Source organism: Natrix helvetica, assembly GCF_964273705.1.
Source record: "Natrix helvetica genome assembly, chromosome: Z".
In the NCBI taxonomy this organism is placed as follows: domain Eukaryota; kingdom Metazoa; phylum Chordata; class Lepidosauria; order Squamata; family Natricidae; genus Natrix; species Natrix helvetica.
In genome coordinates this window covers 47,505,084-47,521,968 of record NC_138554.1, presented here as the reverse complement: position 1 = coordinate 47,521,968, position 16,885 = coordinate 47,505,084, and the positions used below count along the sequence as shown (strand labels likewise).

Genomic DNA, 16,885 nt, shown 5'->3' with positions numbered 1-16,885 from the left:
ATTTATTAATTATAGAGCTTTTTTGTGAAAACCAGCTCTATTGTAAAGATTTAGCAGATTTTGCTGTTAAATATGCACTTTCAATGTTCATTTACTTAAAGACAGAGTAAATTTAAGAAACAGTAATCTTTTAGGTCCTCTATCTGCTTTCTTTTAGCAGCCAAGCTGTTGCTGATGGCAGAGGTATCCTTAGGTGAGTACAGTAACTTTGAGGTTTTCAACAGTTTCTGGTTCTTGCCCTTGCCAAAAGTATTAATGGTATGCTTTTGAGATTTTTTTCTACATAGTTCACGGATGACTAATAATTTAAAATTTGGCTGTGTACTCCATGTATGTCTTGTCATAACAGACTAAATGGGGAAAAAACAGTTAAAGCAAAAAATAGAATATATCATATCATTTTTAAAGCCTCATATATTGAATTCTCTCTTTCACTTTAACTAATCTCAAAAGAAAATGAAAAAAATAAAATGTTAAATACCGAGAATCAGAATTGGCTTTTGAGGGGAGTATCAAATATTGGCTGCAGTAGGTTGCCTATCATGAAGATGGTGGCAAATGGTTCCATAATATAACACTGTTCCAAGACATAAATTAGGGAGCCAAGCAACTAAGTCAACATAGGCATGAAAAATAGCATCATATCCCCAAAACAGCCAAATTATTTTGGCACGAAGGGGGGGAAATCAGTTCTAAATAAGCAAAACATATTCTTGCATTCCAAAATTATTTGGAAACATAAAGAAGCAGAAGACCACACCTAGAATACTGCATCCAGTTTTGGTCAACACACTATAAAAAAGATGTTGAGAAAGAGTACCGAGAAGAGCAACAAAGATGATTAGGGGACTGAAGGCTAAAAACATACGAAGAACAATTACAGGAACTGGGCATGGCTAGTCTAGTGAAGAGAAGGACTAGGGGAGACATGATAGCAGTGTCTCATTATCTGAGGGGCTGTCACAGAGGAAGGGGTCAAGCTATTCTCCAAAGCATTTGAAGGCCAGACAAGGAATAATGGTTGGAAACTGATCAAGGAGAGATTCAATCTAGAAATAAGGAGAAATTTTCTGGCAATGAGAACAATCAACCAATGGAACAGCTTGCCTTCAGAAGTTGTGGGAGTTTCATCACTGGAAAATTTCAGAGACTGGACTGCCATCTGTCAGAAATTGTGTACGTTTCCTGCTTGGGTGGGTGGGGGTTGGACAAAATGACCTACAGGGTCTTTTCCAATTGTTATTCTGAAATTCAGAAAGCTATGTAAGAATCATGGATGCCTGTTTGCATTCAGTGGAGGATGCACTTTCAATGTATCCAAAACAAACAAACAAACAACCTGTCTTCAAAAACATGTAAAGGAATCTATAAAAATTAATACCCTATTTTGAAACTATTAAAATCTTCATACTGACCAGTTATCCATTTCTTGACCTTGTTCGTTTACCATCTAAATATCCTAAGAAATGCCAAGGAAACTCTTGATCAGTGTTTCTCAACCTTGATGACTTTAAGTCCTGTGGACTTCAACTCCCAGAATCCCCCAGCTTGGCAACTTTAAGTTCACAGGACTTAAAGTTGCCAAGGTGAAGAAACACTGCTCTAGATCATCATAAAGTCAATAATTTGATAAGCATATTTAATTCTGGAAATTAAGCATGGGGAAAAAAATCAATGGATTACAATAATTTCCCTGCTTCAAATTTACATTTACATATACAGGATTTTGTAGTTTCCCACATAAATCTTCACTTTGATCTTGAACAATTTAACATAACCAGTTTCAATCCTTACGGCAAAACTGCAAATGTCCTAAATTACTCTTAATTTTAATCATTTGTTCTTAATCCCCTTCTATCCAATTTGATACTCCAGACTAGTTTGATGTTACTACAAACCTTCATCTGGCTCCTATATGACTGTCATATGGAGGGGGGGGAGAGAACCAGGAACAGAAACCCATATTGAGTATACCTGAAATTTGTGAAGTCAAGATAGAACAGGAACATGTTGGAACAAGACTACTAGGGCTTTGGGTGGAGAGAATGTTAATGAAATTTTGATAGCATGGATTTAAACTGTCTTCAGGAGCCAATTCCTCCTGGGGTTTTACGTAAGAACACACACACTCTGAAAGTTGCCTCAGGTACTTACAAAAAATCATTTACTCCACACCCAACTTTCAAGGAGCAATTGTGCAAAATGATACAACTACTTCATAGGCTCTTACAGAACAGAAAGCATTATAAACATAAGTATTGCTAAAAATAAATCTGCATTGAAAGAATTAGGAGAACAGCATGGTACAATGATTAGAGCATCTTTCATTGATCTGCATTCCTCCTATTATTTTGGGCTAAAGTTTTCATCATGAGCAGCCACGATGACCAATGATCCATTTGAAAGAATTTGGTTTAAGGAAGACTGAATTATTGTATCAAGCTATGAGTATGGGTGATAAAATTTTAGATTCTTAATCCACCGTGAAAGTTACTGAGTGATCTTGGGCCAAGTTATTCATTCTTTCTCACAGTCTAACCTACTTTACACAATTGTTTAGAAGTAGAGTGAAGAAACTATGTACATTGCCTTGAGGTTCTTGAGAAAAGAAGTGAGGCAAGAAAGTTAGAGTAGGTGGAGGAACACAAATTACCCTAGTACTTGTTTTTGGTAAGTCAAAAAGGAATGTAATCTAGGTTGGGCATCATGACACAATCTTTTACTAAACAAATTGAAGTCATCATTAAAAAATATGTATCTTGCAGGTGAGTCTCAAGCTTTTCAGGGTTACTGCACCAAAAGCACTTGCCTGCCGCTTGAAGAATTTTAAGAGGAAAGATACAGAAGAACCTTAACGAGAATTTTAGAAATATGGATAAATCTTGCATCCACAATACAGAATTCAACTATAAGATCAAAGCCCAATTTGCAAGTTGAGAGTAACTACTGTCCTATGTGCCTCATTCTGTGGTTTCACATAGCTTAGCTGAGTGTTTAGATTTAATGAATACATTCAAACAATAGTATAAGCTTTCTCAATCTTAATTGTTATAATGTTCTTTTGTGGTTTGGCATGTTGGTTTGTTTGGTAAATTTATGATTCAATAGGTTGTGCAAACCAAGAAAATTGGTATATTAATAATCATTTGAAGTGTGTTACGCAAATCCAATCCCTATTTCTTCCAACTCATTTATCTTATTGCCAAGACACTGTGCCAAAGTTAGGAAGCATTTGCAACCAAAATGCTTATTTTATTACCTCAATCCAACAAATTACATTTTTACACTGATGCAGGTTTTTGCTGGTCTAAATGGTTATCTTGACAGAGTTGTCAAAAATATGTTGTTTTGACTTGGGGAGTATACTGGGACAGATTTATGATCCTAACATTTCCTTGGGAGAATATTTAGGGTTTTGCTTAGGGTTTTTTAAAAACATATTATGGACACGGGGAAACCACTTACTAGACAATTCAGGACCACTCAATAATTGGAATAAAAATTCCAAAAAGTTGTTTTTGCAGAGCGCATCAGATTTGGCTGGCAGTATCATCAATAGCAAGCCAACTGGGAACAGATGTGAGAGAAAACTATGGAAACATATACAAACCTTTTTCTGCAAAGAACAAATTTTAAAAATGCAAAACAAATGAGAAAGACATGTACTTATTTGGAATACTGAAAAATATTTCTCAAATATTATGAATAGTTCTATCTCAACCACAACTATGAGGCTCAGCAGTTTTTCACTGAACTGAGTGGACATATTTTAAATATATTCTCCCCACCATCATGTCCCAGGACTGGACTGGCACCAATGAATGTTGGTTTACTGCAAGGAGTTCAGCTTTTTAAAATCTCACTAGTCTGTTCTAGGTTTTCTCTTTACAAGAAAACAGCACTTTACCATCAATGTGTTCAAGACAAGTACAGACTACTGCAGTTATTTTTACTGTTTGAAAACAAGTACTGGTTTATTATATCAAAAAACATTCGAATAAACAGAGTAAAAAAGAGAGAATCTAAACAAAAGCCATTACAAATCTGTAAACCAACAATGGATTAGGAAATTTCTACAAAACCCAGTGCCTTTCTTTAGTTAAAGTTACAATCTTTTACTTAGATTTCTTGGAGAATTTAACCCTAAAGCAAAACGGTTTCAATGGCTCATGCTTAAAAAGAAAATTACATAAAGGTGCAAGAAATATTTCAGGCTTCCATTGTCAGAGAATTGTTTAGTGAAGACTATATTATACATTTACTGCTTGGTACATATGTGAAAGAGAAAAGCATGATAAGCTTTAAGCAACTACCAGGAATTATGTTCTACCACACATAAAATCATTGTCAACTAAGCTATCAGAGTATTGTTGGGAGGGCGGAAGTGAGCTCTCCAAAAACAATCCCACATTACTCTGAACATAATGAAGGTGAATAACACAATTATATTTTGGACAAGAATGGCCTAAAGAGCCATGTGCCTTGAGAGAATGTGTTCTGTTTGCACAAGAACCTGAATTGCTGCAAGGGAGAAAAAAATAATAAAGCAAATAAGCAAGCTATGCAGTGAATGACAGATGAAAGCCTTTGGGGTTTAGAAGTTATAGGAATTAGGAATATAATTTTATCAATGTTGGCTTTTAGTGCTGAAAGTCTTTAGCATATGCAACAGTGCAGGTGTTTACCTTTTATAGATCCCAAAACAGGGTACTGTAAGGAGAATTAGGTATCCGATGATTTTTATGTACTTGTTTTGATGCTTGTTTTTCTTTTGTGAAGTCAAACATACTATTTTTATTAAAATTAGATTTAAAATTAATATTTTTAAAAAGTATTCTGGAGAGGCAAAAAAATTGATTTTGAATGAACTGCATGGTTCAGTGTAACACTTGTTTTGGATGTAGTAAAAATGGGACATTTTTGTTGATGATGAGCAGTTATAACTATAATTCTATAGTTTCTATAAGTAATAATATTGATCAGGTTTGAAACCTACAATTCGGAATATATAAATCTCATTCTAAGTGGTCCACTACTAACCGAGAACAAGGTAATTTTTCAAAGGCTTAGATATAGGAAAATAATAAAATCAATCATAAAGCTAAATTAAGAAATATGATGCTATTCTTGTAAATCATATTGTTCGGTAACTAATGTTTTTTTATCATAACATATAGATTAAAAATGCATGGGTTATATTGTGCAACAACCTACAAAAAACAATACTAATGACAGCTTACATATCAACTCCACTACAATTCACAAATCTTTTGAAAAAGGGAAGACCTATATGGAAGGAAGTGACTTTTTTTTTACTCTTTCTTTTCACCATCTTCTGAAGTTATTGGGTCAGCTGGGGGTTCTTCAGCTAGGGCACTATTGCTTTCTGAACCAGTATTGCTATCACTTGTTCCTTCCTCTGCCATGCTTTCAACACCTTCTTGCCCACTCTCCTTGTCTTCAGGAGTGGATGTCCCTTCACCATTCTGTTGAGTCTCAATAGCTTCTTCTGGAGGAGGTTCTTCTGTCACACACACACAAACATACAAATTAAGACTCTTAATTTGAATTACTAGAATATTTTTCAAGAACAAGAGAACAGGCAAAAATGAATAGTAGGCAGATAAAAAGGGAGTTTTAAAAACCATCAGGCATACATTTTGTTAGCTCACTGATGTTTTCTACAGACCATTTTCTCCCATATGGATATGTCTGTCTGTCTGTCTGTCTGTCTGTCTGTCTGTCTGTCTGTCTATCTATCTATCTTTCTGTAGTCCTCAATTTACAATTACAATTGCAACCAGAATGTCCCTTGTTAACTAAGAAGGTTGTTAAGTGAGTCATACCCAATTTTAACTTTTTTTTGCCCTAATTGTTAAACAAATTCCTGCAGTGAATCATGGAGTTGTTAAGTAATCCCTTGACTTTGCTTTCTGGTTGAGAAGATTGCAAATGGCAATGACATCATCCTGGGACACTGCAACCATTGCACATACATGCTGGTTGCCAAACCCCTGAATTTTTAGTATACTGTAAGTGTGAGGACCTTTTCAATGTCGTTGTAACTTTGAATGGTTGCTAAATGAATACCTGTATAATAAAATACAATAATTTGGTAAATTGGAAAGAGCTCTTACTGAGGAGATCAGAGATATGAATCAGGTGTTAAACAGATACAAGATACATCCATTCATGAAGAGTGGTCTTCTCCCTTGTCCCAAATTGTCTATCTGAATTAAAGCAAATTCCACTTTTCTGAAATTAACTTCTGGCTTCTTAAGCATTGGGAAAGGGCTATGATGTCAGGGAGCCCTTCACAATTTTCTACTTTTATTGAAAATCTAAAAGTTTTAAAAATTATCATCTCTGAAAAAGATAAGTTTGATTATTTTATATTTATGGAAGGAAGCAAGAGAACAATTTCTGAAAAACGAATCTCCATATGCAACGCACATGGCTGGAAAAAAAAGAGTCTGCTTTATAAACTTGTCCTCCATTAAATTTAATTTCCCGCAAAGAGCCTTCTTAAAGGCACTATTTTCTTTTCATCTCCAATATGTGATTGATGGGCACTGCACACTCCAATCACCTGTTTCCATGGGAGGAGTTCCCTCTTCTTTTTTCTCCTCTGCCTTGCTGGCTGCCTGCTCCTCCTCAGTGGCCATGGTGGTCTGATTGCGTTCAGCTTGCTCTGCAGCCTCTTTCTCCCTTTCTTCCTGCCGCTTACGGGCTTGTTCTTCAGCCTGTGCAATTTCTGCTGCAATTTTCTCCATGTCCACTTCTACCTTCAGGCTGCAGAGCTAGCAAGAGAAGGGAAAGAAATAAGACACTTTTCAATCCAGGATTCCTATCAGAACATTTTCCTATTCTACTACAGGTACTCCTCAACTTATGACCACAATGGAGTCCAAAATGTCTGTTGCTAAGCAAGACAGTTGTTAAAGGAATTTTGCTCCATTTTATGGTACCTTTCCCATAGTTTTTAAATGAATGATTGTAGTTGTTAAGTTACTAATGCAGTTGTTAAATGAATCTGGCTTCCCCTTTACTCTGCTAGTCAGGTTGCAAAAGGTGATCCCAGGACCGTGGGACACTGCAACTGTCATAAACATACGCCAGTTGCCAAGTGTCTGAATTTTGATTACATAACACAACAGTTGTATAGAAATCAGTCATGTCACTTTTTCAGTGCCATTATAATTTCGAACAGACCCTAAAATGAATGGTTTTAAGTCTAGGACTATCTGTACTTCCATTCAAATCTTATTCTAACAAAACTTCACAAAGTGGCTTTGCAACAATCCACTGCATAGGCAGTATGGCAACTTTGCCAATCGAATAAGCTGGGTTTTAACTCCTATTAACTCAAGAAAAATAAGTTTATCAGAAAATGATGATATATTACTCTATACTAAAATCCCAGAAGTGTTAAGAGGTTGAAAACACAACTATACATCTCCAGCTTGACTCCTTAACATTTACTTGTCCCATATACTCTAATTCCAAAACAACAAATGCATCATTTTTATTATAAACAATACAACTGTGCCAAATATATCATGGCAAAATGGAAAAGCCAAGTACCAAAAGAACATAGAATTTGGAGAAGGAACAAAGGAGGTTAATCCATATGCCAGACAATGAAGAAATTTATTTGCCAACAGTGAAATTTCTCACCCGACAAGTCTAAACCTGTTGAAAAATTCTTTAGTGATTCAGTTATAAACCTAAAGTAATATGTAATTCTTAGTCAATACTATTCATTTTACAATACTTTTAGTACTGCATTTATGTGGCTTTACTGAATGCAATGAATTGACCTATTCAATTTGCTAACAATTCAGCACTGGTTATATACAGATATCTACAGATCATCACTTTTCTAAGTTCTTTCTTTGAAGGAAAAGCAAGGAACTTTAGAAATAGGAAATCTATCTATAAGGAAAATTCAACAGTTTGCTTACAATGTAATCTCAGACATGTCTATCACTGAGTTGCAAAAAGGGCTAAAATACAGATTTATAATAATATCTGTAGGAAAATTCACCAACTATAATAAATGAGCTATCATTGGTCATGCAGCATTTAATATATAAACTATATTCAGATCTCAAATAAAGGATGTGAAAACACAAAATGCAATATTTCCCTATTGAAGGTAAAGAGAAGAAAAATATAAGCTATCAAATGAGACCAGAAAGTTAATTTGAAATTGTTTTCCTGATAATTTTCTACTTGATGGTATATTCAATCATTTGAACTTGCTCATCAGATGGCAGGTGAAAGTTATACCGATATATAATGTAGTGAAAATGTAGTGCATGGGTATCTGTCAGATGTTTTAAATTTCCTCCTTAGGCAAGGAATTCTAATTCAAAAATCTGGAAAGCCAACTACTTCCAGCTTAATGCTTTGGTTAGAAAAGCCGTGGATTTTTTGGGCTGTATTTTTTTTATTTTAAAATTAGCATTGGTGCAGAGGGCGGTATTTTACTTTTATTCTCCAAATTATTCAATAGGACATAGGGAATTTTTTTTACAAAAGGTATCAAGAATCCTTCTTCAAATAAAACTAATCCTAGATCCAGGTTGATCCAGGTCATCACTTGGATTTTTTTGAACTCAGGCTTCAATTGTACTAATGTCCAATAGAATATTAGGCAGCAGGATCCAACCACAAATACATTAAAAAGTGAAAGTACGATTTTGCCCCCAGGCAACTTGCAGATCTGGGACACCACAATATTAGATTTAACATGCACGTCTTCTTTCCATCTGAAATGAAAAAAGATCAGGGATTTCTACATACGTTTAGTGAAAGCAGAGATGCTCTAGAGAACCCTACCCGTTTAAGCTCACTGTTAAAGGATTCCGTGCTTTCCAAAAACTTCCTCTTTTTTTCTTGATGACGTTCTTCTATTTGAAGGAGTTCAGCTTCAAGTTTACGCTGTGTAGAGGGGAAAATGAAAGTATTATGTGAAAAAACAAATACATGCTATTTGAAATATAATAGTATATTTGACTGCTGAAAAAGTCATGCAAAAGGGGAATTGAAGTACCTTTAAGGCTTTTCACACGACAGTGCTTCAGAATAAGGCACATATCCATGCCTGATAACGCTTGATACTCCTTTTCATATCTTTCTAAAATATGTGACAAATGGCATTTCTGTGCTTTCTATGTTAATGAAAATGTTTGGCAGTATCTTTAAAAGCAGCAGTTACTTGTTTCATTTAATTCAATAGGTGAATTTTTTTGATAGAATACAAAATATACAGAAATATTTGAATAGTCCACACCTTTTAGTTATACCTTATCTCCCAAAAGATATCATCTAAAGCAGTAGGGCCAACTTTTTTGGAAGCAGGAACTAGTTTCAGAAGACAAATTATTTTCCATGGATCGGGCCGGGGGAGGGGGGAATGGTTTTGCTTGCAACCTAAATCCTGCAGATGAAGCATTTCTCACTCTCCTGCCACTGTGGGCCCAGTTCCTAACAGGCCATGGACCCATGCCAGCCCGATAACCCCTGATTTAAGCTACTTGGGTGAGATCTCATTCTTTATCCCTTTCCCAAAAGCAAGTCAGAGAGGTGAGCAGAAATGATCTTACCATGTGTTTTCAGATATAAGAATTAATTTGGGGGATAATTCAGATCTGCTTCATTGACTCATAGAAAAATGCCCATTTGAAAAGAATGGGACAATATGAAAATGTTAATAGTGGGCAAGAGATACAATCCTTCATGCTGAGGAAAAAGAAAATTCAAAACAAACTATTAATGAACTCCCCACTCCCCCGAACTCCTAGTTATTTTATAACAAGGAAAAAAGATCTGCTGCTTCTTCACTTTTAAAGTGCTATTGCATACATATCTCTGTTGGATATAATAATCTGTTTCATTTGGAAAGTTACTGCTGCTGAATTCATATTAGCTTGAGTTACAGTATTTTTCGGAGTATAAGATGCACTGTAGATTTTGAAGAGGCAAATTTTTAAAAAAAGTTTTTAGACTGCAAAAATGGCCCGTTTTTCGCAAAAACAACCTCCCTTCCCCCCCCCCCAAAAAAGGGCATGAATAGCCTTTAGGAAGCTTGTAGAGTGCTCATTTGGGGGGGGGGGGAGCAACCCAAAAACGAGCAAAAAGTGGCCTGTTTTTTGTGTTAAAGACGCCTCTTTTGTCAAAAAAGGGCAGGCATAGCCTTTAGGAGGCTTATAGAGTGCTCCTGAGGGCTGGGAAAAATTGAGCAAAAAACAGCCCATTTTCTGCTCATTTCTGCCCTCCCCAGGAGGGCAGAAGAGTGCCAGGAGCACTCGATAAGTCTCCTAAAGGCTATGCACGGCCATTTTGGTGAAGGGGGCAGAGTTTTGGGAGGCAACAAATGCTGTATTTAGTATATAAGACGCACCCAGATTTTCTGCCTCTTTTTTGAGGGAAAAAGGTGCGTCTTATACTCTGAAAAATCTCCATAAAAATCTCCATAAGCATCTTTGTGGTTTACCAGCACTCAATTTATAGGACAGTAGTGCTTTACACAGTCACACAGTCTGATTAAGGAGAAGCAACAAAGGTACTGCTGAAAAAAATTTTTTGTGTCATAATGGTGACTTAGACTAAATATTCTTTCGATTCTTACTAAATCTATGTATAATAACACAAATCAGTTTCAAATCTGGTTTATGTAAATGCAACATCTACAGTAAAGCAAACATGGAACAGCAAAACTGTGAGTTTTCTCAAGTTAAAGGCTTATGGAATTAAAAGTCTTAAAGATTGGAGGAAGACATTATAAAAAAGATCTGAACTTAGTTAAAATGAGTGATGGAGATCTATTCAATAGTCTTGCAGTTATTATCATACAATAAGTGAACTACATTATGAGCATTTATGATTCTGGATCCACTGCCTTAAATAAACTCTTCCTAAATCCTACCTCACCACATCCCATACATTTGGTGTTAATATTTTACCTGATGAACCATTAATGACTGGACTTGGCGTTTGAGGACTTGCATTCTTGCTGTAGTAACTACAGATCTAACATCAGGGACTACGCTTTCACTCAGGATCTCACTAATTAAACGATGGTTTCTCTGGAAACGGGCAGTAGCAGTATGTTTCATAGAAAATCCATCATCATAATCTGAAACAAAATCATGCACAGTGAGGACCATATAACTCTGACATAAACTTTATTCTGTTCCTTTATTCCTTTCTATCAATTTAATCCCCTTGATAAAAACATTTCACCTTTTTTTCCTGAACGGCTGATGTCTCAAAAGTTGACATTTGTAAAATAAAAATACATGTAAAATATACTCATACAGGCTACCAAATAGTGACTGTAAAATTTAATTTTCCTTACCAAAGAATGATTCGGTCCTGCAAATATAAAATAGTTGATTTTCATGTAACAGAGAAGCTCAGTGAATAATAAATAACTTTACTAGGTTAAGAATGCATCCTGAATGTGTATTACTACATTTCATATATTGAAGGCTTGGAGACATTAATATGTAGCTTGCAACATATACGTATAGAATAGCATAAATATACTTGGAGTAAAACTAGGGTTTGGCTGCACTTGTGGCATATTAAAATGTGCTATTTTAATTAAAACTGTCTAATATAATCCATACTATTACCAAGTAGTGCTTTAATCAGCAAAAAAATGTCCAAGGGTGAATATTCTGGACTATATTTTATCAAAAATAACCATATTTGGTCAAAAAATTGACCAAAGAAATTGTGAGTAATGCAGGTCAATACATGGGTCTATTTGGTGATGACAATAACATATGGAAGATTGTAATTTGATACGTAGGAGAAATACACGGTAAAGAATATGAATTAGCAAATGAAACAAATAAATGGAATATGTTAGCTGTCTATGTAAATGAAAGAGAGATATAATAGAACGGGATCTGATCCAGTGGGATTGATTAACATATGCAGAGAAATGAATGAAAGTGTAAATTCAATTAGATAGTCCTCATTTAGTGAATGCAACTGATACAGACAACTCCACTAAACAAACTACCATGTTACTGTGAATGATTTACAGTATCATTTCCCATTTGGTCAATAAATGAGTCACCACAGGTTATTAAGTGAGACATTCCATGACGACAACTAATTATTTTACTGCTGGCTTGTCCATTGACTCTTTGTCAGAAGCTGGCTGTGAACTGAGCAAATGTTTATCACGTCACTGCAGGACTCTGCGACTGTCCTAAATACTTGCTGGCTGTGAAACCCCCAAATTTCAATCACATAATTGCTCACTCAGAAAGGTATTAGAATTATTTTCAATGAAAAATTGTCAGGAAATAATTATTACTATTCAAACACGTTTTGTGGCATAATGGATGGAAAAAAGCTGCAGAAAAGGGACTCCGATCTTTGCAATTTCCAAATTTCTAATGTCAGATTTAATCTATCCAACAAATTCATACAAACATGGGACATGGAAAGAAACAATCCAACTTATCTCTCAGGTGGCAAAGCATAGATAATAGTTTTTGAATTTGTATTTGTATTAGCCTTGACCAGCATGAACCATAGTGAAGACTATTAAAATGGGAGTCCAAAACACATCGCATTTAAAAGGGACACACACTCACAACTATATTAAGTCCTGTTAGGGTGTAACCAACAAGTTGGGTAGACAATATATTGCACAAGGCATGTTGTGTATCTTTAAGAGAGGAGATCTGCTAATTAGTAGATTACAGCATATAAATTGCAGCTGATGTTCTCTCTCTCTCTCTCTTGCCTGATGTATGATAACTGCTGTCTAACTGTTATTACTGTTGCTACTACTTACTGTGTGTAAGTTATTGGACTGTTTTTCTCTGTGTATGACTTTTTGGCTGTGTTTATGGATTTTGCTATATTCTTCAGAAAGTAAAGTTTATTTTTGTTACTTTACTATCCATTATTCAGTGTGGTTGCTTTATATATCGCACGCTGCGTATACTTTACAGGGTTGCTCTGTTATAACCTCGACCTGGGGTTCATTGCTAGTGCTTAATCGCACTAGTACCACTAACATTGGTTATGGGCCCAGACACCCTGCCTTAATATTTTATTTTTATGCACCACTTTTTGGATAGTTTATTTTTGTGAATATGGCACATGAACAGTCTGCTGCACTCTCCATGATTACCCGGTTTGATGGAACCAACTATGTTTCCTGGTCCTTGAAGTGTTCCCTACTTCTGCGTAGAGAAGGACTGTGGTTTGTGGTTCAGAACCCACCAGATGTTACAGATTGGGATCCTGCTGATAATGAGGATGTGAAGAAGATTGCGCAGTTTAACAGGGACAATGAGAGAGCTCTCTGCATTATTGGACTAACACTGAATGACCAGCAACTGGTACATATTCGTGGCGAAGAGTCTGCTGCTAGGTGTTGGAACACATTGCGGAGAATTTATGTTCGGGACAGTGTGGGTGCTCATATTCATCTCACACGGAAACTGTTTAGAGCCCGTTTGCAAAAAGGTGGTGATATGTTGGCTCATTTAGACTTCATGAAGAAAACTTTGCAGGATTTGCAAGAAAAAGAGTTAATTTTTTCTGAGCTTCAACCGGTGTATATTATTCTATCATCGCTTGATGAAAGCTACGACTCTTTTGTTTCCTCATTGGAAGTTCTTTCACGAGATGAACTGACATTATCTGAGGTTACCGGGAGATTGCTTGAAGAGTCCAGACGAAGAGAGGATAGAGTTCAGTTCAGAGACAATCAATCACAAGAAGAAACACAGTTTTCAACTGTAAATTTTGTTAAGAAATGTTATTCTTGTGGTGGTAAGGGGCATATTGCTAAGAACTGTAAAAATAGCAAGAAAAGGAGTGTTGCTAATAGTAAAAGAAAAAGCAACAATGTTACTGTAACTGTAGCTAAGGTTGATAAGGCTGTAAACCATAGTTTCTGGGTGGTTGACAGTGGCGCATCCCATTCTATAACCAAGGTTAAAGAAAGGTTTGTTACTATGAAGGCTAGCAAACAGCATATTTCCTTAGCAAATGGTTGGAAAATTAAGGCTTCAGGTGAAGGTACAGCTTATTGTCCATGTATTAATGAAAAATTGAAAATGTTATATGTACCTAAAATGAAATTTAACCTATTATCTGTAAAAGACCTTGTGAAATGTGGGTTTACAGTAACATTTAAGAATGATAGATGCATTATTGAAAAGGAAGGTAATAGTGTTATTGCCAATTTGGAGAATAATTTATTTATTCTACATGAGAACTCTTTAAATATTGCAAGTTCTGAACCTGGTTATAAGAATAAACAGCCCCATGATAACTGTATACATCTACTTCATAGACGTTTAGGTCATGTAAATTTTAAAATGGTACGTCAAACTGTTATTCTATCTAATGGAATCAATTTGAAACCTTGTTCAAAATATCTTAACTGTAATGCCTGTAACCAGGCTAAAAGTAAGGTTACTCCTGCAAACCGGTTTCAAGGATTCAAGACATCTAAACCACTGGATGTAGTGTTTGCAGACCTAATTGGCCCTAAGAAACCTAGCTTAGGAGGTGCCTGCTATATACTCAGCATTATGGACCATTATTCTAGGTATGGTTTCTGTTATGTAATGAAATCAAAGGCAGAAACTTTCCAACACTTTACTAAATGGTTAAAGTTTGTTGAACGTAAGATGGATAAAAAAGTACTTTGCCTAGTCACTGATAATGGGTCTGAATTCACTAATCATAGGTTTACAACAATGTTGGAGAATGCTGGTATAGAACATAGGCGTTCTGCCCCCTACAGGCCAGAACATAATTCATTTATTGAAAGACGTGGTCAATCATTGCAGGCAATGACCAGAACTATGCTAGTTGATTCTGGTTTGTCAGAAAAGCTTTGGGGTGAGGCTATAATGTGTGCAAACCATATTCTGAACATAGTAGTTAACTCAACTACTGGTAAGATTCCTTATACTCTTTGGCATGGTAGGAAGCCTGATTTGAGTTATTTACACACATTTGGTGTCCCTGCTTGGGTGCATATTCCCTCACAGACTAGACGGAAGGATCAAAGCAGAGCTAGGAAGATGGTTTTTGTTGGGTACAATTCCAATCATAGATCGTTTAGGTTCTGGGAACCTGGAACTCGGAGAATTATGCACAGTGCTAGTGCTAAATTTTCAGAACATGTTGGTTGGGAGAAGCTAGAACAAGAGTTTCACAAGGTTTGTGATGATATAGATGTTGATCGTTTGGTTAATCACGATACACCAAATGAGCAGTTAGAGAATCAGGATAGTCCATCTATTACTCTGAAAGGGGAGGAAGATGTAGATGTAGAATCTACTCGTGAGGTGGAACAGGATGATTCTGCAAGTCCTGTATTGCCTAGGAGGTCTACTAGGGACAGGCATCCACCCGACAGATACCAAGCCAGTGTAGTATTGCAAGTTAGCATAGAACCTTCTAGTTTTGCAGAGTTAAGGCTGTATCCTGAAAAGGAAAAGAAATTGTGGAAGACAGCTATGGAGAAGGAGTTGAAATCCTTACAGGAATTGAAAGTTTATGAAGAAGCTAGGCTCCCTTCAGGGGAGAGTGCAATTGGCTGTAGATGGGTGTTTAAAATTAAAAACGATGCTGCTGGCAATGCTATTTATAAGGCTCGTTTAGTTGCTCAAGGGTTTTCCCAAACTGAGAGGGATTACGATGAGGTTTTTGCTCCGAGCTTGAAAGCCTCTACGTTGAGGGCAGCATTGGTGTGGGCTGCTAAGTATCGGTGTAATGTTACCCATATTGATGTTGAAACAGCGTATCTGCATGCTCCATTGCAGCATACCATTTATATGAAGATGCCACCAGGTGTGGATTCTAATGGCCAGACTGGTTGTTGGAGACTTAAAAAAAGCCTTTATGGTTTAAAACAGTCCGGTTTTGAGTGGAACAGATGTATAGTAAATGAACTAAAAGCTATGGGATTTATTCCAGGTTTGGCTGATCCTTGTTTGTTTAGACGGGTGAAAAATGGTTTGATCTCGTTGTTGCTTTTGTTCACGGACGATATAGCTATTATTACTAGGTCTGAGCAGGAAGCTATTGACATTGTTTCACAATTAGAGAGTAAATTTAAAATCCGGAATTTGGGTGAAATTAAGCATTATCTGGGCTTAGACGTGGTTAGAACCAGTAAAGGTTTTAAGCTGTCACAGGCTGGTAAAATTAATCATTTGCTTAAGAAATATAGCATGGAGCTATGTAAGACTGCAAAGACACCAATGGCATTGGAGTTTAAACCTGAGGTTACTGAGGGTACTGGTTTTGATAAGGGAATCTATCAATCTTTGATAGGTAGCCTAATGTACCTAAGTAATTGGTCTAGACCAGATATATCATTTAGTGTGAACCAACTGGCTAGATTCAATGATAGTCCTTCAGAGAGGCATTGGCAAGCAGCAAAGCGTGTGCTGCGTTATTTGAAGAAAACTATCCACTATGCATTATATTTAGAACCGAATAGGGATTTAGTTTTGACTGTTTATGCTGATGCGAATTTTGCAGCTGCTATAGATAATAGGAAGTCAACTTCCGGCATAGCCTTTATGCTAGGTGGTGTACTGATTGGATGGAGGTCGATACGACAGAAACACATAAGCTTATCCACAATGGAAGCTGAGTTTTCATGTTTGTCGTTGACATGTACTGAGCTGATATATTATAAGCAGTTGCTTATAGATATGGGATTAAGTATGAATGAACCCTTTACTGTTTATGAAGATAATCAGGCAGCAATAAAAATGGCGACTAGTTTAGCTATAAAAACGAGGTTGAAGTATACTGATTTGAGGTATCTTAATGTTCGACAAAGCATTAAGGATGGCCTGATAAAGTTGGAATA

At 36.1% G+C, this 16,885-nt stretch overlaps 2 protein-coding genes across 6 annotated transcripts in view; both read right to left on the bottom strand.

The window, feature by feature from the left end:
- The window catches only part of CCR7 (C-C motif chemokine receptor 7), a 47,504-nt gene extending 43,700 nt beyond the window's left edge, over positions 1-3,804 (bottom strand). The window contains exon 1 of one of the 2 annotated variants that reach the window (XM_081933694.1): positions 1,975-3,804. In XM_081933694.1, coding sequence (XP_081789820.1) covers positions 1,975-2,164 — 190 coding nt within the window. In that variant the 5' untranslated portion in view covers positions 2,165-3,804. The remainder of the gene's footprint in view (positions 1-1,974) is intronic. The other variant, XM_081933695.1, reaches the window with a different exon arrangement.
- A 139-nt stretch (positions 3,805-3,943) lies between these two features.
- Positions 3,944-16,885, bottom strand: part of SMARCE1 (SWI/SNF related BAF chromatin remodeling complex subunit E1) — a 41,640-nt gene continuing 28,698 nt past the window's right edge. For 3 of the 4 annotated variants that reach the window (XM_081933700.1, XM_081933699.1, XM_081933697.1), the window contains 4 exons: positions 10,971-11,143; positions 8,845-8,946; positions 6,590-6,800; positions 3,944-5,524 (listed from right to left, as the gene is read on the bottom strand). In XM_081933700.1, coding sequence (XP_081789826.1) covers positions 5,313-5,524; positions 6,590-6,800; positions 8,845-8,946; positions 10,971-11,143 — 698 coding nt within the window. In that variant the 3' untranslated portion in view covers positions 3,944-5,312. The remainder of the gene's footprint in view (positions 5,525-6,589; positions 6,801-8,844; positions 8,947-10,970; positions 11,144-16,885) is intronic. The other variant, XM_081933698.1, reaches the window with a different exon arrangement.